A 20,361-nucleotide genomic window follows, 5' to 3' on the forward strand; every position below is an offset into this window, starting at 1 on the left:
ACTGTATTACCCTGACTTCATATCTGAGGTGAGGGTGTTTTAGCGTTAGTATAAAGTCACTGATAATTGGTTGACTAAGTGCCTTCACATTTTTACCACTATTACGCCTTCAGTTTTATTAAACAGCACTTACCATATATCAATGAAATATTACTTGGTCTTTCATTACTGAATGAATCATTGAAAAATCATTGCAACGAAGGTTAACTTTACTTTGGCTTCCTGAAATGACATGGTACTTGCTAGCTAATTAACAGATCTTTTTATAGCCTTCATTTGGCTTGAGAAGCAAACTGTCAAAGAATTCAGTACAGACCCACCATGGCTGATCATAGGCTTAAGAAGGCTTTGCATGAAGATGGAGGGATGTTTCAGCTCTTCCTTCTCAGCCACACTTGAAAGCTCGTATGGGTACCTGAGTCCAGCGGAAGTCCCTCACTACGTCCAAGGCAGCTGTAAGATCAATTCTGTAGTCCAGAACAACCTTTTGTACCTGCTGCATACTTGAAACATACCTGTAGCTCCCAAACCACTGAGTTACAGCCTATCCTTTGCCTTTACAGGCACCAAAACATTCCCCCCCCTCTTGGAATGCTTGTTCCCAGACAGAAGTACTCAGCAGAACATACTCACTTTCCATTGCCGCCCCAAGGTGAGGGGGCCTGTGAGGCTTTTGAAGAGTTCTGTAAGTACAAAACCAAAATGTAAATAAAGGTGACACAAACGCATGAATACTGATGACACAAGGCTCAACCCTCCTCATTTTCATTGCAAGAGCTACCACTGATGTAGCAGAACAGCTCTGTACATCAGTCCCATAATTAAATGGCTGGTGGATGACTGGCAGGTGCCAACCAGTAGCTTGAAAGTCACTTGATGAAAGAAGAAATACAGTAATGCTCCAGTAAAAGCAGATGTAGTTCACAAAGAAGTGGTGTAATTATCACTGAAACTTATTCTACAAAATATGTTCTTCAGAGTGCAAACACAATCTTTTGATAAGAAATAAAAAGAATTTGGGTTGATGCCTTAATGAAATTAATCCCTCCCAAACTGCTAGGGAAGGTGGATTGGGATTTAGATGGTAATAGAAATAAAACTTCTACTAAGGACCTGCTTGAATGCCCTTGGTGTCATGTATTTTATTTGCACAAACTGACTTTCCTTACCTGCTTACTCATTCTGCCTTTCATGTCTGTGTAGCACCTTGTGCATCCCTGTACAAAAAAATTGCCCAGCGAAAATAAAGCCATATGTTTCCAGTCTTGCTTAGACTGGGTGGTATCTTTCTTAGTTCCCATGAAAAGTGGTTGTATCAGGGCTGAAGCTATCTATGCATGCTTTCTGAAAGCAATCACTCTGAGCTCCGTTGCAAAGATGTCAGCACACACACAGAAAATTCAATCAAATTTTACAAGTTCTTTGCAAAGTATTACTATCATGATTACAAGATTCACCAGGTTATTGTAATTGCTATTTTGCGTATAAGGCACGGAGATTCAGTGGAGCCCAGAGCCTCCCAGGGAACAGTCCAAGGTCACATGGCTGGCTCTGGGAGCAAAATCCTACCCTTGACTTCTAAAACACAGCTAAATGTGCCAAACAGCATTGTCCAAAGCAGCAAACTCGACTCAAAACATAATACTGGCCTTGTCCTTATGTTCCTATAGAGCAATATGCAAGCATGTGTTTTGCTGTACAGAACATATGTAATGTATACTTTTATCACCCACTCATACGTAAGAAAGAGGTAGATCCTAAATTCCCCTGGAAAAGTCTTAAGGGGTGAAGAAGCAGCTTTGATTTTAGTTTGTACTGTCTGTGGATTATTCCCAACAGTACCTGGAGACAAATAATAGATCTGACAATATTAAGACTAGATCTTGAATAGAGGCAATTATTTGACGATGAAAATATTTGAAATATTTTTGTCAATAACTACTGACAACACATTTTCAAAACTATAAAAATCTTCCTCAAACTTTCAAATGAAATGCATCAAAGGATGCCACTTCTGCTAACTTTAAAAAGCTTGATTTCGATTTTAAAGATTTATCATTTTAGTTATATTTTACCCCAAGTTGTCTCCAAATTTCATAACTACTTTTATGATTAAATGGTTATTTTCTGAGTCAAAAATATCATTTTGAAACTTCTAACTGGAAATTAATCAGAACCAGTTCTGTCCACAAATGGTTTTAATTTGAACAAAGTGGCATTTGTGAGGAAAACTATAAAGAGTAACTCTGCCAAAAAACTATAAAGAATAATTCTGCCACAAAATTCCTCTCCAGCTCTGCTGCAAACAGTGGGCTGCTTTTCACATATAAAATTGTGCAAAATTTTGAATACCAACTCTGTTCAATAGTTAATCTATTTCATTTGTATTACAGAGGCTTGCTGGTGAACATAGAGAACATCGTGCAGCAATACAAAACTAATACATAGTTAACAGCTCCTGTTCTTTTATTTTCTCCTTCTATGCCTTTACTACAGAAAGATCCTAAATATATAATATGTATACATCCAAACACTACTGCTGGAAATTAATTACAGCATACACACAGAGTAACATTAGGTGAAATAGTCAGCTTCAACATGATGCCTAAAACCAGCACTCCCATTTGTCTATTTCATTACATTTCAGTTTTTTTCCTTATTTTCATTTACATTAAGAGACATTTTCTCTGTGTGGACGCAGTAAAATGGTCTTATGTTGGAAGTAGTAGCATGTTCTTCTTTGTACCTATTTGCACAGCTAGAGAAAGTAAAGTGGCTTTAAGGGAAGTGAGAATCCCCTGTCCCTTTTTTTTTTTTTTAAGAAATCATTTATTTCTGCAGAAAATGTTTATCAAATGATTTTACTAGTAACCTTTTTTAAGAAAGAATCAATACTCATTCTGGATAAAAATCTGAAGTGTATGGAATACATTTCATGAAAACGCTGAGGCTATAAATGTGTCTAGTTCAAATTTAATTTGTTGTGCAAATCTTTGATTGAGAACTCCGTGAGTACAACAGAGGCACTCCTAGTGACTACAAGACAGCCTCAATTTAAGCCGAGGATTGGGGGTAACATTACTGATCTTATGGAGACACGTACACAGAGGACACCAGGGAAGTGTTAGGACTAAGGGTTGTTGCTAGCATGATAGTACTGGAGTTCTAGAGCAGAAGGATTATTTTATCACCATTTACATGAAAATATTAAACCTGCAGTGTTAAAAGTTTAACTAGTCTGCAGTACTAATATGTCAAAGCCTGCAATAAATTCACAGAGGCTGAAAAAAACAACAGAAAAAGACTGATTGGCAGACAAACCGGAGTACTTACATAATTACAGAATAATACATAGTAATAAAGTACAAGGATTAATGTACACTTTAAACAGCATTAACCAGTAAAATATAGATATCAAAACCTTGGCAGAGCTGAATAAAGATTCTATTTCTTTCTTAATTTAGGAACTGTGAAGACTTGGCATTCTTATGTTGAGTACACAGCATTTGACAAGGTAAATGAAAACATCACCAAGACACGACAATCAGCTGACCCTCTCTCGACCGAAGATAAAGGCAAATTTCCAAGATGTAGATAAGGCAATGTGAAGTTCCACAGAAATAAAAGGAGAAATTTCTGAGTCTGCGTTAAGCTTCAGCAAATCTCACTGAATTTAAAATCTAAATTTAATTAACCAAAACTTAAATAATTGCTTTCTTACAGTTCATTTGGGGTCAGTTCATAATCAGTTGCACATTGAAATCTTGAAAGAATCAGTTTCATTTACACAAACTTGCATAAACATTACATGGTATTGAGAATAATGTAACTGTAGTAGAACTACTGAGTATGGTCCTTTGAATCAAGTGACTAATACAAAAATCCCTCAAATCACTTCCGTCCCTGCTCCCTGGCAGCCATTCTGCCTACATTTCCCATGGGAGAGGTTAAAAGTGGGACTTTAAGTCACTCATTTATACTTCTGAGAGCTTTCATTCCTGGTATGAATTTCATTTCTTATCAATAAATTAAACAGAATAAAGATTACCTTAAAATATTCCATCAGAGATCTGGAGTACTTCATAGCATGGTCCTTCTTTAGTTTAAACATTCTCAAGTAGAGAAGTGATAAGCATCGGTAGCTGTGGTAATTAGGAAAGGATTATGTTAATTCCATTGCTTAATGAAACTTATAAACTGTAAAAAAAAAAAAAAAAAGCTGACCTATATTTCGCCATTTCTGTTATAAGGTTAGATTTAGAGACATAAGCAAATGGTGAACAAAAAAAAAAGAAGTGGTCAAAAGCATTAAAATCCCATCTTGATAAGAGTATAAATTGGAAGAATAAATGTTTAGTCAGCTGCTGAAGAAATCCATTAGTTATCCTTTAATAGTTTAATGGAAAACAAGAATAATGATCTGTAAGCTGCTTAAGTAATTCAGTAGTTTAAAAGCCCTCCTTAAGATTTTAGCTGCTTCTCTCATTGTCGCAATGGGACTTACCATAAAACTGCTAATTTCTTGTCCCCTTCCGTAGCAGAAGAACCTGTGAAATTCTTGAGTCTCATTGCGTACCTTGTCAGAGAAGTGAGAAGAAATCGAGAGTTAAGATGTTTCCAGAAATACTAGTGACACTCTGAAAACAACAGCCACACATAGGTATTCTTCTCCAACTTCAACAATTAATGGTCAAATTGTTCTGTAGAAATGAGATCAATGTAAATTTCTTAAACCTGTAGGACTGAAGTACATCACCAATCCATTATTTTGGCTGACGTGAACTATTCTTGGGCATATTAACAACATTACACCCAGCCATCTAGGCGGAGTCCTGTAAACATTTGTGATGAGTGTTGGATAGAAGCACAAGGTCTCGGCCCTATATATCCTGAAGAATGGTGTAATATATAATACGATTTTGCATATAATACTTTGGGCTTGAACAATACCTTCAAAATCCTTCTCATAAATCCTTCTTCAAAGCTTTTAATATATTTTACATAGAAAACAGTTTTAAATATAGGAAAGGTCATGTTCACCGATTTTTCAGTTCTTTGGTCCATTAATTTACAAGTCTTGTGTATTTGGTCTTCCCTCTCTATTTAATTGCTGCTATCCAACATTGGGGTGATCAAAGACTGAGTATTCCTACCTTCTCTCTCTTTTTTTTTTTCTTTAACTGAGCACACTCCACTCCATGCATTTAGTCTCTTGAAAATCAATTCATCGCATAAAATCATTGTTCTGAGCCCTAATGCAATTTCACAGGTACTTGTGTTAGAATAAGTAATAGGGTTCAGCGTTGCGTAATAAAGTTTTAAGGTATCCAGGCAGTCTTGATGAGTTCTCATTTACAAGGAGGTAATGGAGTGCAGGCAGGCAGTGCTACTCTCACTCTGCCTTCCTCCCACCCCCTCCTCATCAGCCCCCAGTCTGCAGCTCTAGCACATCACCTGATATACTTCCTCCACATCCTATCTCACCTGGTCTTTGGTATTGTTGTTCCTGTCATACTGAATGAACCTGATCAAACACAAAGATATAGGTCTCTTTGGGATCTTCAGTGTTACATTAGGGATTTTAGCACTACCATTAACTTAAAATATCTTTGGCAGTCAGATCCGATATTCCCAATTTCTTTGAAGCTCAAAGAGGTGCATCAGGTGTCTGATGCAGATACTCAGGTCAAACACATCTAATGTAAAAAAGAAAAAATGGTGCCTCTAATGAAGGGAGGAGTTAAAGTGAGAAAATGCTTCTGTTTCTTATCTCACAGTAAAAAATCTAAGTTAACATTAGCAGCCACACTGAGGAAGTGCGTGCACAGCTGCACACTTGATTAGTACATTCAGCACCTACTGTAGCCCACAAGGAGTATGTATTTGTCCATGGAGTTTATTGAACCTGTATCAGACTGCTGCTCGCCCAGGCAATTACCATTTCTGTCTGACCAATGACAGCAATAAGATGAGCACTGGCTGTCTACGAGATGCTACAAGGGTTTGTAAGGTAAGCTCTACCTCTGATAGTAGGTGATGAAATTAATCTCACCTGACTTTAGCTACTTAGAAATCCAAAATCTAGTATAACAAAGTCCTCCAGATTCTTCCATAGCCAAAAGCAGTTAAAAAAAGCAATCCAGAAGCAGTTCAGATGCTGCTTCCATACCAAGGTCTATCTGTCATGTGGTCTGCAGCAGGACTGTGCTGGTAAGAGTTGCTGCTGGGAAGTATAAGGCAGCAGGGCTGCATGTGCAGATGAGTGCTAGTTGTTCCAAGATGCAGTCATACACTCAGCTGACTCCATCCAGCACTGTAAGGTGGAGGGGAGCTGCACTTATCACCCATTTTTGAGCTACTCCTAGAGCTGCCTTTCTCTGAATCAAGTGGTGCACAAGCTGTGGCTCTTCAATGAAACAAGATTTTTAGTCCATCTGCTTCTGCACAGACTACTGGATTGAGGAACATCTTCAACTGTGCGGTGTGGCTTTCTTAAAAAGTAAAAATAAATGCAGGCTCCTATACAGAAACAATGACTTCTTTAAAGACTGTTTCTTTAAATACAGTTTATTGTGCCATACGACTGTACTCATGTAGTTCAGGACACAAAGTACTGAACTGTCTACTGCCAGAGTGCAGGAAGAGCTTCGACAGTGAAGCAGAGGTGGGTGGCTCCTTTTCTTAAGTCCTTTGCCCCTGAGGATTTAACTTGAATCCTAAATGTTAAGTGAACATATCTTTTTCTTGAGTAATCTATTTATCTTTTGTTCTTCTCTTTATGAAACATATCATGTAAAACCATGTTTTTAAATATTTAACAGGCATACTATTTTCCTGAGAGTAAGAGCTTCTTAAGATTTGATACATTTTGTTATGTAAATACCTACTTATTCAAAATGTAAAACATACATTATTTTTGGCAGTATCTAATAGTTAATCTGTCATATTAAAATCCTGCACGTTAAAAAAAAAATCACCTTTGCCATATTAAACCTGAAATATTCAGGGCTTGATTTGCTTCCTTTTCTTTCTCTTGTGTAAATTGCCAGTAATTACACTGACATTAATGGTGATATTCCTACCATACACTGGGGAAAGAAGAGGTGCATCACAGTGAGGAGGAAAAATCCTGTTGCTCTGCTTACAGGTAAATTTAATCCTGCTTGATTTCCCTTTGATAATTTACACAAGTAAAGCAAACAAGCCCTTAGTTACAGAGGAAACCATTATTTCTATGGAGCCAACACTATGAAACAGCTATGGGGAAAAGCAGCAGATTTAAAAATAATATTTCAGACATTTCATGAGTAAGTAAAGGCACCCTCATCCACATTCTGACCTACAAGTCTACAAACCTGTACTAAAACTAATTCAGTCGGTTCACATTCCTTTAACATTAAAAAATTTACTTTTTTTTTAATACAACAGACACAGAAAGCTTCCTCTCTGGCTGTGATCTTACATGCCAAGTTTCAGCTTTTTTGTTTTTTAACAGCCAAGTCCTAAACCTCTAAAACCAGGGTTTGTAATAGAAATGCTGATAGACTCACTTTAATGTTCTGAATTATAAAACTACACCTTTTAAAAGACGAGTGTCATTGCCAAACAGTGAAATTACTATACTTTACTTCCACCCACTACATTTCAATTTTAATTTTATGAATATTGCAAATTATAACACTCACATTATAACCTCTAAAGGGGATAATTTATAAAAGCAGTGTCCATCAATTATAAATTTTCCATGACATTAATAAAATGGCAAGAACTAATTATGATGACTTCTGAGATGAAGATGCCTTGGACAAATCATTAATACGTTGAAATGGTATTTTTTAAAACATAGCAGGTTCTAATTATGACTGAAATGAGATTATGAAAATGATCACAGAAAGGACATTAACCTGATGAGTTCCACAGTCTCTGAGTACATGGTGTATGGAGATTTAGCTTCTAATGGATCTCGCTCCATGGCATTCCCACACTCGATGAAGGAGAGGGCAGCATCAGCATAATTCACTGCTTTGCCAAACTTCTCCAGCTGAAATTGGAAAGACACCATCAAGAAAATCCTTCAGCTTTAATTTTGAAGTACACAGATCACAATACAAAGCAACACCAGCATCAGGGTGAAAGCAAAGTGACACTGGTAGGTAGCATATGGCCAGATGCTCCACAGAGGCAACTCAACGCACGTCCACTGATATGCAGGATTTATTCAGGCAATGAGGGACACTAAGCATGTTTGAACAAATCCCTACTGCTCCTCAATATATGAACTCAATTTGAATGTCACTACACAAGGGTTAAATAACAACTCCACGCTATTTGTCAGATATTACACTCTGTGTTAACTGTTGACCAAAACAAAAAAACCTCATCACTTATGTGATGACTAAAAGAGCAGAAAAAAAATAAAAAAAATATAGCACTGCTAAATATTTTATTTTACTAGGTTTTTATTGCAAAAGGTTTTAGCCCTCATAATGGTTGTGATTAAACTGACTTAGACATACTGATTTCTTTTTTTATGTGTAATGAATATTATATATGACATTTTTATAGTAAGTATTTTATAATAGTATTTAACATTTTCAATTTTTGATAGCTAGATATAAGAATTCTACTAATGTGGCATTTGATATAAGAGATCCAATATACTTTAAATAATTTGAAAATTTCTTTGCATGCCTCTATCAAAATATTTTTGATGCATTTGCATATGTTATTCATTCACAAATAGAAGCCTATCCTAGCAGCATATTATGCAGAACATTTAGTATTGATCCAAGGTAACAACATATTTGCCTTTGTGGCTACTTCTAAGCAATCCTTACAACTACTTCCCACTGCATACCTCTAATTGCAAGTTCTGCTCTTGTGCATTGATTATGTACAAAGCCTTTCTGTAATTGGTAGTTGTTACTTGAACGATCACAAAAAGGGAAATATTTCTAAATGTTTTCTCTCTATTCCACATCTCAGCGTATTCTTCAAATTGCTTGCTACAAGTCTTCCAAAGATGACCTTGCAGCTTAAAAAAAAGGGATCTGGCTGCAAGGAGATTTAGTACAGGCACACAGTTTGGACCAGAAATGAGATCTGAATCTGCCCTTTTGCTCCATGCTAACTCTAGTGGAGTAGGTGGAATTACTTCAGCTAATCACAGCTCAGCCAGGAACACTCTTCCATGTGGTACAGCCAGTTGCCACCACAGCAACCCATCCAAATTGGTCGATTCCTTACTGCCATCCAAAACAAGGACAGATTTTCAGGGGTTACCCTCCTAAGATGCAAAATGCCTGGCCCTTCATGAGAAATCTATTTTCTGTACAAGCTCAGGAATAGCATGGCCACAAATCTCATTAACATTTGCTGACACATTTTGAGGTCACAAGCATTATCTTTCTAGCCGCTACAACACATCTTTCAATGCTGTGTGTGCTTTGTCATGTCAGCACCCAGTAACCAGAAGCAATTGTTTCCATAGGACAACTAACACTATGGGACTGAACACCAAATGTGTTACATGTAGATAATTTGTGTGCAGCTGCAGTGGGTGGGAAAGAAAAAAAAAAAGAGTTGAGGCCTAAACAGCAGAAAGAAAAGGCAGATACTTTGTTTGTGGGTATTTACATCTGCCAACAAGTTGTATCGTAGCGGATGGCCCCACATTCCCATAAGAGCACTTGGGATATCAAACTACATGCGACAGGCAAGGCTTCCCTGCAGGCAGCAGCATAATGTGCCCTGCCTGCTCCTCTTAGTTCTGCTTGAGAAACACCCCTGATTCCGCAAGGCACAGTCAAAGGTAAGAGGATGGGAGACAGGTCAACAGTTTCCGAGTGAATCAGGCTGTGGAGGGAAGTGGATTGACATAACATGTTGAGATCATCAGGAGCCTGAGCCTGTAAATATTTGCTAGCGTGGAGTAGGCAGCCCTGTGCCAGAACCATGTGTATCCTCTTTAAAGGTCAATCAGCTGTGGGATGTGTTGTCAGTCTGCCTCCGCCAGCCTTCCCCCGTGTGCAGATGTCAGAGCCCTGGCTGAACAAGCTCTGCTAAGTCCGACTGCAGGAACTGATGCAGGCCACCTCCTGGAAACGGGCAGGCTGGGAGGGATGACTGGGAACTTATTGATGTTCACAGCAGGCTGCTGAAAACCTGAACCCACCTCCTACAGAAAACACGCTTGGTAACACTGTGCCCCAAGTCAAAAGGGAGCCTGGAGAGCTGAAGCAGGCAGCTTGACATGCCAACTCTCCTTCAGCTCACTGAAAGCAAAAAGAAAGCTATATTTTTTAATTTGTTTGTTTGTTTTGTTTTTTAAACTCACAATGTGATGGTTTGGGGATTTTTATCACAAACACTTATTTCCAAACACAAAATTCTCAGATGTGGAATGATGACACACCTGCAAAACCCCCACAAATAATAGAACAAGAGGTGAATAATCACCCTTCTCTTTTTGGTTGTGATTTTGAGGGGCAAAATTAATGGCCTCACTCCACTATAGACATCTCAGTCTAAACAGAGGAGTCAATTTCCACTAAGCCTGCCTAAATGAGTTGCTGTTCTGCACTCTATGTAGCGTAGTCCCTAACTACAAAGCAATTGGCCAGTAAAGGTACTTCAGTGCTGGCAATAGCTTGGATTTAACAAACTATGATGAAGTATAATCTGTGAGATTAAGTAGTTTCATCAAAATCAAAACACTTCATAAACTTAGATTAATCTTACTCAAATTCCATTTGGGGTAAAATGAGAGCAAAAGCTTTCCCAGCATTGGACTACCTCATTGCAAGCTTTTCTTTGGCAAGAAGGGTGTTGAATTCTTATTTACTAGCCTGAAAGCATGCAATAAAAATGAATGTACTATTTAAAAACCAACTGTTACAAATTTTAAACAATTGGATTTGAAATATCAAAGAGCTTTATCATATGATAATGGAGTAGAGGGTGATTTGCCTTTCTTAACTTCCTGTTATTTCAACACTTTTGTTTTAGACTCAAGATGAAAAGGAAAGCAAATTTCAAATATGCATCATCTTTCATGAAATTATCTCAAATCCTTCATAAACAGTATGACTGCTGCTCCTCCTTGGAAGGGATATCAGCTATTTTAAGGAGCTTCTTTTTAGGGTAACAAATTGTTAAAGGCCTGGAATCATACTTAGGGTTTGACTTGCTGTGGACAATGTGTTCATGGAGAAAGCATACTTTAGTCAACAGCAGGGTTCCTTCTGGTTTATGAGGCTTTAAATGACATTCAGAATGTAAATCTTTGTAATACCCAGCTCCTTAGTGGAAAGGGACAAAACTCCCCTGTAATAACCTACCAATGCATCTGCTTTATGCTTCAGCTTCTTAGCCTCTTGCATGTAATAATCCGCATTGTGAAGCCTGAAGAGACAAAATCAATTATTTCAAGTCTTTGTTTTCATACAAACATTGTTTGGAAAAATTGCTGACTACATCCAAGAACAACTTGAACATACAAGTCCACTTATCTCTTTAAATCTTAACCTGGCATTAATCTGGAGCTGCTTTATGCAAAGATATGATGAGTGACCAGAATGTAAAATAACTGGCTGTAGAAACTGGCCACCCAAAGGGCCCATTAATGTGTGCTGAACAGAGGAAAAGGAAAAATATTTTAAACTAATTAAGCATAAGAAGTTTCCATTAGAGGAGCTAAAATTAAAAAATGAAGAATTACCGTGAACCAACATTCATGATCTGAAAACATTCATCAACAGACTCTTCATTAATCAGTGACAACAGTTCATTTGTAAAGATTAAAACTGTGTGTGCCTTTGTGCAGCACTATCCACACAGGTGCCCAAAGCCAGCATTATAATCAAAGATACTCTCTTTCACTGGGAGCTCTGCTTGCACAAAAACCCCAAATACATAACATGCAACTAGCAGAGATCCAATAATACTTACACATCATCAAATGTTATTTTGGGTCTTCTAGGCTCAGAATTCCCATTGGAAAGCGTTGGCATTGCAGACCAGATGTCTGTTTCTAGGTGGCTGGTGTCAAGAAGAGTGTTGGCTGTTGGTGTACTGTGAGATTCTTCCTCCTAGGAAAAAAGGACTGTTGTTAACTCTTCGTGCTTCAAACACCTTCTAACAATATAAGTGCTCACAGCTTCACTCCCCGCCCTGCAAAACACCCACCCAAATAAACTAAATGCTATAGCACTCATACATACCCAACTACATGCAAGGTACCTCCCAAAAGAACCCTTCTGTCTTTTATAACATAAGCCTATTAGATTAATTAGTCAATATGACCCCGCACCTGAACTCATTAGCTTACACTCTTAGCTGAAGTCAACCTGGATATCATGGTGTTACTGATTATACGCTCTCATTTAAGCAAGGGTGGGGAAATCTAATGCAGAAGGGCTGGGTGTAAACTCAGCTTCATTCAAGGTGGATCACACTAACGTAACCTTTTTTGCTATATTATTATTAGCTAACTGTATACTGTCTGAAGAGTCTGCTGGGACTTCAGCAAGGAATGGTTTCCTCACCCTTGCTACACAGAACAGAGAGAAGAATGGAAAGCAGAAGTCAAGAGTTGAGACTTTGCATTAACTAAAACTAGAAGGATAACAGAAGCATCTAAATCAAACAATTGCAATTTGCAAGGCAAATGAACAGCCAGATGAACAAAATTACAGACGAACCAATGAACTAGGAAAAGAAGTCTAACATATTTTAGAAGACAGTATTTCATGTATCAGGATAATAGATAAAACAAGGATAAATCTGACTGGAGATGCTGGGGGTGAGAGGAAGTGGCCCTGCTGTTTACATAGCATTGTTTATTTGCTGACATATGCAGTTCATTTTGGCATTGATTTCAGTTGAAGGTGTATGTATTTCTTTCTCAGCTTGAAGTGACACAATGATATCAGAAAGCAACAGAGAAGAATGACTAAGGTGAAATGATTTGTCACCTACAATCCAAAGCAACTTGTGAGTTTTACTATTACAGTGCAGGGTAACAACCTCTCACAAAGCAGTGAACTGTGAAAAATAGGGCTATGCATGTTCTTTTCTGTGGCAGAATCTTCTTCTTGTCTTTTAATTTTGACAGTGAGACTAAGATACATTTTGATACTAAATGATATGTTTGAAACTCCAGAGGAGGACTATGTTTTAAAATAGGCCAAAAGCCTGAAGTTCCCCTGTTTCCTCTAAAAGAGGATGACAAACTCATGTGAAGTTTTACTTTTCTTAGTGAATTTGCTATGCAGCTTCTACTTGTGACTCTTTTTCATGTATTTTCACTTAAAAAGCCCTTTTGATTCTGGTGAAAAGGAAGCAAGACAGAATTGTGTATGTGAAAACCTTCGATGGGAATATGGCTGTAATAAAATGATGGATATTTTTGGGGACCCCCCCAATTTAATAATTAATATTAACTCATAAGTATAAATAAGACCTACTGCTTGAAGCTGGGAACCCGCAAACCTGAGAGAAGGTATTTCCAAATGGAGCGTGCTAAGGCCAGGTAGCTATTTGTTAGATTTGTACTGTCTGCTTAGTTTAGTTTAGTACTTAATTCTGGCTGAGAATTTGGGATAATTATTCAGGTGATGGATACCAAAATTCCTGATATTTTAGTTACAAAATGTGTGTGTTGTAGCTACTGAGTTAAGGGAATAATTGCAGTTAGTTGGTGGCTGCAAAAGCTCTCCTCTGAGGCTCAGGGACCAGGTGTTTCAGGAAGCAATATGCAATGCTAAGTAGATGTCCAACACTGAGCTAAAAATGGCACTTGCAAGAATTGCTTACATCAAACTTCCACTCCTTGCTACTGTTAAGTGGGGCTACATAAGCATTTAAAAATAGATACTGGGAAAAAAAATAACAGAACAAAGCTAAGTTAATTTTATTTTATCTTGTTCCCTTCCATGAACTGGGGTCGTCCACTTACACAGATTCCTTTGGAGTTAGAAGAGGATTTATTTTCATTCTTTCTGTGTTTAGAAACAGAGGAGGAAGAGCTGCTGGTCTGAGAGGTGTTTGTGATGTTGGTGTCTTGGCTGAAGGAGCTGTTGTCACTGCTGTGCCGCCGATGCACAGGCTCGTCCAAGAGGGGAGATAGTGGAGGTGGGAACAGCTTCTCTTCTCTTTTCTTTGCCACCTTCTTCACTGAGCTACCACTGCTCCTGGGACACAGATAAGAACCAGTTGCATTTGAAGAACCTCGGTCAATCCTCCATAGCACAAAGCACTACATTTTATCTACTGATGAGCCAGCTCTACCCTCAAGTATGTCCTGCAATCCTCAGTCCTAGAAGCTAAGTCAAAAGGGGAAAGGCAATGAAAACAGAAGAGCTACCTCTGTCTTTTCAATAGCTTCAGAAATCTCCTGCTTTGGAGGACAACTTCCAGTGCATTAGTACCAACTGCACCCAATTTAAATGCTAATTTGAGTCCGTCTTCATTTGAGAGGTCATAGAGGTTTTGACTCAGCAAAGTGCTGTAAAGTTTTATGCATAGAGTTAGTTCCTTTGACATTAAGTATAGCTATTTATGTGTTTAACATTAAGCATCTTTTAAAAAGATGGATTAGGGCCCACATAAGCAACCTTTATAAAAAACCATAATAGCACGTGGCATGTGAGCAAAAAAATAATTTACAATTACACAATGATAACCATAACAATAACAAGATAATAATTATTTGATCTCTAGAATAAAACCAATGTTCAACACTATATTAAAATGATACATTGTAGCTGGCAAAACCCCTTGAGCAAATATTGGTTGATGAATTGAACGTGATTCAGAAAATGAATGTGGTTTTGACATAAAAGCTCAAGTAATATGATAATCCATTGTCTGTTTTATGTACAGAAATTGTTAGCTGGCTAGAAATGGCAGCTGCGATACACAGTAGAAACATAAAAACCTGCTTGACCTTTCTCCTCTCAAATCCTTCTAAAAAGAGAAAATGAAAACCAAACATTTTTTATTTTAGTTACTGTTCCAGCTCAGTCAATGCAGATAACCTGAATTTTAATCTTTTGTTAGATTTCTAATATTGCACTACGCCATCATTTACTTTTCATGATTATTGACTAAAATTTCAATAACAAATTAAGTCAACAAGGATTTATGTTTCATTCCCAGTCAGCGTCAGGAATTATAGATCTGCTTTGCCTTATAGTAACCAGGGAAAGAGGAGAAGGCAACACAAGTTTCTTTACCCCTCATTCTGGAGCTTACTCTCGCTCCAGGCTGGCCTTTTTTGCAGTTTCACAGTATCAATATCTATATCTGCTTTGTTCATTCCCTTACTTTGGACCTCTGGTTATATAAAAATACTTTAGCCTATCTGTGAAACCACAGAGTGAGATTAAACAAACACCCCTATTTTAATTTGACTGAAGTTAAAAATATCTTATTTGAAACTCTCTTATATTAAAGACCTTCAGAATGAAAAAACAAAACTAGCACAGAATTCATATTGCCCTACAGTAAGACTGGTAGGGATGCTGTCCTGTCCAGAAAAAACATGGGCCTGGAGATCAAAGGAACACAACCAGGTTGGAAGAGACTGGCCGTTCTTTGAGGAGACGGATTTTATACACATGTGGTCCTGCAACACGTCCTCCAAAATGTTCTCACTGAAAGCTGCACCTGTCAGCTTTCTTACACCCAAAGGGCATCTTGGAACTCAGACAAGTTACCATAGCTATAACACAATAGTACTCCAAACTTTTTCCAGAGGAAAATTTTCCAAAGGAGGGTAAGCGCTACCCCAAGGAAACATGCATGTGTTACTGGACTGTTTAGAGGCAAAGCAGGCACAGTTAATGAAATACCCAGGAGCAGAATCCAAACAAGCGTCCTATACAGAGAACCCTGGACATGCACATTCAAGTGGGAGCACAAACTGAGTTGGCTCCTCGTGCCCCTGTGCATAGAGGTGCTTGGAGCTCTTCTTTCTTGCTGGTACAGCTTTGAAAAGGAAAGAGGAGCTGAGTCCGGCAGATCTATCTCAAAAGTGTCACAAGAAAAACTATATGTGACCCATTGGCCAAGTTCCCCTTACAATCTCACCCTGTACCACTAGTGAGGTTCCTCAGGACATCCGTGGCTATTTCCAGAGCTGATACCAGACTGTTGCTTGCATGGAGTCTATGATTCCATGAGGAAATTTAAGGCATATATAAAGTAATTAGAACAACATTCCTCAGCTGCTACATGGAGGTGGAGGGATTAAGAGAGGAGTACAAGGAAAAGTTAAGAAGGCTGCAGGTACCATGGTTAAAAATTCACCACTTAAAACTTCACCAGTTCACTTCATGTTTGGGCTCCAATATAAGATGAGACAAACCAAGATAAAGGTGCAGCTACTCAGTTCTGGCACACAAGTCAGTCTGTGGGTGGGAAGACTTAGCCACAAAGGAAAATGCACTGGAGAACATTTTTTTCCACATAACTCAAACGTTATAAAAAAACCCAACAACACCTTATGGTTATAATTCTGTCTTTAATTTTTTTCTTTTTTTTTTCCCTATTGCCCATTTAATCCTATGAGTTTTTGCAGGAATTAAGCTGATAATTTATTTAGCAATGTTACCTCCCTCAGATTTACACCAAAGCATTTATGTTAACAATAACCTCAATGAAATAGGTTGTTACCAGCAGTTAACCAGATTGTCACTTTGCATTGGGCTGTTAATGGCCTAAGAAACTGGTCTTTGATTGCAGTCATCGCTAATTTTTAATGAATTTATTGCAATAATTACCAAGACTTGATAGTTTAATTTGCTGTCATGATTGTTAGTTAAAATATATTTAAAATCTTGGGAAAAACACAATAAAAGTGCAAGGAAAAAATACAAGCAGAACTCATGGTCTCCTGGCTGCAGGGTTTAATCTTTGTGTCTGAAAAGGCCAGTTATCAAGGAAGGAGAAGGCTCCCCATCTGTGGTTTGTTTTTTTTTTTAACCTGGTTTCTTCTAGGGCAGAAAGCAAGCAAGCAGGCAACAAGAGGTCATTGTGTGAGGAAGAGAGAATTTCCATCTCACATTTCAAGAAGCCTCTCTTTGCCCTTTCTTTATCCACTCCTTGAGGAATGCAGGGGTACCTCTGGCTTATTAGTGAGACAAAGCCATTGTCTTTCACTTGGCTTTCCTGTGCCTCTACTCTCCCTGTTCACAATGAAAGGCTGTACGGTGTATCTCAGTTTCTGCAAGGGGTCAGCAAGGAAAGGTCACTCTGGCAATAGCTTGGACCGTATGGCAGCAACTGAGTGAAGCTGAAGTCACTGTCATAGATGTTGAAGGCTACCACTATTGTGAATGAATCCCAATGAATGCTGTTATGACTACCCAAGGGACCAGCTAATATATGTTTCCAAGTAGAGGTGCATCTTAGCTAAAGCTCAAACAAAAGGGAACGGGAAATCTTGAAAAACAGTCTGACTTGCTTGCCTAATACAGACTTCTCTCGTCCCTGTTAGATGGCAGGCATGTTTCACTGGTATGAGTATAGTTTGAAATTCAGACTCACAGTTTGCATCAGCAAATAATTCTCTGTGTTGTTACGAACTGCCAAAAGTTGGCGAATAGTGCTCTGTCTGGACTGGGTCTGCCAATCAGGTGTTCAGATATAAATGGTATTCAGCAGCACATACAATTAATGCTTAAATTAAAATTTCTCTGGCACGCAAGTGAATACATAATAATCCTCCACTCCAAAGTGAGCCGCTGATCTGACAAAAATGCAATCTTATGCAGTGTTTCAATGTATTGCTATGAATTACTTGGACAAAACACAGTATCATCTATTCCTTTATTTGCTAAGAAATACCAGAAATAAGGAAAATACAGTGACAATAGTTTGAATTATTATATTTTAAGTGTCACCTTAGATTTAGGAAAACATGTCAGTTTCGAAGTGTGTGAGGGAAAATAAAAACAGAGAAATTAATAATCACTTATGTAATAACTGCATAAAACAAACCAGCTCTTTGGTTGTATGAATGGCTTTTAGTACACAACTGACCATTTGAAATTTCTATGCTCAAATTGTACATGTAGTCATAGAAACTTGTGGAAATTAGGCATTTTATTGCTTATATCAGACATGTAATCCTTTAAAAATTAATTGTGCATCTTTGCTTGCTTTATTGAGCCATATATTTAGGGAAAGGTTATTAGAGAAATATATTCAAATACCCAAACCATAGACAGGCAGCCAGTGGGAATTGCAAAAGCATGGGTGTGGCTTGTCTTTCACTTATTTCTCCAGACTCGCAAATAAATGCCTCCAAATTTTAGCCTCGAGAGCATGGTCTTTCCATCACAACATTCCTGTATCTTTAAAAAAGACCAATGAAAGTCTCTGAAGTTTGCCTTGGGGAACTTGGCTTGTTGGCACAGTGGTCAAGTTCTAATAGGAAAGACTGAAGGTTCCTCTTGAGTGAGAACATCCACCGTGGGATAGAACACCCTCTGAATGAATGAACATCATCACCACACCTGTAGGTGAATTACCCTCATTTCTCAAAGTTCTTACATAGAGAGCTCAGAAAGAAAATGTAGCACCTTTGGGAATAAAGGAGCCAATGGCAAAGCCTGTCTTTCAACCTTTTACCACTTAGTTATTTTTCCTCATGCCCTTGAACAGTGTGATTTCAGCTTCCCCTTTCTTCTGCCTCCCCTAAAAACTCTACTTAACCCTCTGGAGAAAAGAATCGCTCCTGACTGCTTAGAAACAATCTGAGGCTCTCCAGAAATCTGTTGTCACACAGTTCAGCCAGCTCCCTAATCTTTTGGGAAATACACTGATCCACATTCAGTTTTATGTCTCTGGGAACTGAAGGCCTGAATTATCAAACAATATACATTTGTTTCGAGCAAACTCTGAAGATGCTAATAACAAATGCAGTGCAATCCAGGTCTCAGTCACTGCAGTGGAAACGAAGTCAGAAAATTTTGTTTCAAAACTTGAGGCAGACAAGAGGAGAAGCTAGCATATGGAAATAACTATTGATGGACACAATTACATTTTAACAGAGAATACCAAAGGCTTGAAAGCTCCAAGGAATCAAATTAATGACCTGGAAAACAAGCTCAAATTAAGAAACATCAGGTTGGGGGTGGATCCTTAGAGTTTGCTGGCGACAAGAATAGAAAGATTTTTTTAATGGAATGTGAAGGTGTTGGGGGATGGATGATCCTTGATTCCCCCTGCAATGTATCTCTGCTGACTGTATTTCTAGCAAGGACAACTGGGCAACACCCATCATAATGTTTACTAAATGTGCAACATGTTACAGATCACATTGTAACTTTCAACTCATCTGCCTTTTTGAGCCTCCAACTCTGATCTTCTCAGTGGTAGATGAGGGGTTAGTTCAAGGACTGAAGTTAGTCCACAATTAATTACATCAGTATAAATAAAATGATGCTCAACCTTCTTTATAAATTTTAAAATGTGTCTGCTGTTTCATAAATGATTTTTGAACTTTATCTAAATTTAAATACTACTACAATAAAATCGTTTTCAGAAGCACACTGTGGGTTTGATTCTTTGCTTGTCCTAGTGTGAAGCGTAAAGAAGTGCCTCATCTCAAAATCATAAAAGCACAAAATTGATGACAGAAGGGAATTGGACTCTTTGGTTATTTATAGAATGTTAATCTTGTGATTATACTAATCAGAATCATTATTTACGTGGTGCCTGTTTGCTCAAGCATTATAGCCATTTCTCAAAGACACTCTGAAAGGCATAAATTATTTGATTATATGTCTGCTGAAATACAAAGCACGTATGCCTGAAACATTTCGTATGGTCAGCCTTGGCATTGCTGTATACAGAGTTAAAGAATAAGAGCCACTGAAGTGAGCAGCAAAGTCACTATTTTGTTCAATAAAATGGAGAACTGTCTCTTACGAAAAAGATTTAAAAAATAAACTCCAAAAAGCAAATAAAACCCACTTATAGTGCAATTCTCTGGCCACAGAGATTAAGGCTGATGTGCTGTCAAAGCTTTGCCCCAGCCCAGCTTGACTGGCAGCTAAACATGAGTGGTTGGCCTCTCAATTCCCTTTCAGCACCTGCCACCCCTCCACCATGCCACCCCCTGCCAGTGAAAGAGGAAAAGGAAATTAGAGAAAAAGAGTTGTGGGCTGGAATCTAAGCCTGGAGTTGGAGAACTGATTCTGCTTTAGCTCAAACCAGAACATGGGGGCAAGAAAGAAAATTGAGAAGATGCAGTATAGGGGTAGAAGAGTACACCAGGATTGTGGTGGTGCTCTTGACATCCCGTAGTACAACAGAAGGATGAATGAACCTCATCCAAAACCATGTGGATTC

At 38.1% G+C, this 20,361-nt stretch overlaps 1 protein-coding gene across 2 annotated transcripts in view; it reads right to left on the reverse strand.

Annotated features, from left to right (window-relative positions):
* AFF2 (ALF transcription elongation factor 2) overlaps window positions 1-20,361 on the reverse strand; it is a 326,439-nt gene that overhangs the window by 11,377 nt on the left and 294,701 nt on the right. For both annotated transcript variants that reach the window (XM_069868041.1, XM_069868040.1), the window contains exons 13-19: window positions 13,958-14,192; window positions 11,950-12,089; window positions 11,340-11,403; window positions 7,905-8,041; window positions 4,505-4,576; window positions 4,049-4,142; window positions 634-683 (exon numbers count right to left, since the gene is read on the reverse strand). In XM_069868041.1, coding sequence (XP_069724142.1) covers window positions 634-683; window positions 4,049-4,142; window positions 4,505-4,576; window positions 7,905-8,041; window positions 11,340-11,403; window positions 11,950-12,089; window positions 13,958-14,192 — 792 coding nt within the window. The remainder of the gene's footprint in view (window positions 1-633; window positions 684-4,048; window positions 4,143-4,504; window positions 4,577-7,904; window positions 8,042-11,339; window positions 11,404-11,949; window positions 12,090-13,957; window positions 14,193-20,361) is intronic.

The sequence above is a fragment of the Phaenicophaeus curvirostris genome, chromosome 13 (assembly GCF_032191515.1).
Source record: "Phaenicophaeus curvirostris isolate KB17595 chromosome 13, BPBGC_Pcur_1.0, whole genome shotgun sequence".
NCBI classification, from domain to species: Eukaryota; Metazoa; Chordata; class Aves; order Cuculiformes; family Cuculidae; genus Phaenicophaeus; species Phaenicophaeus curvirostris.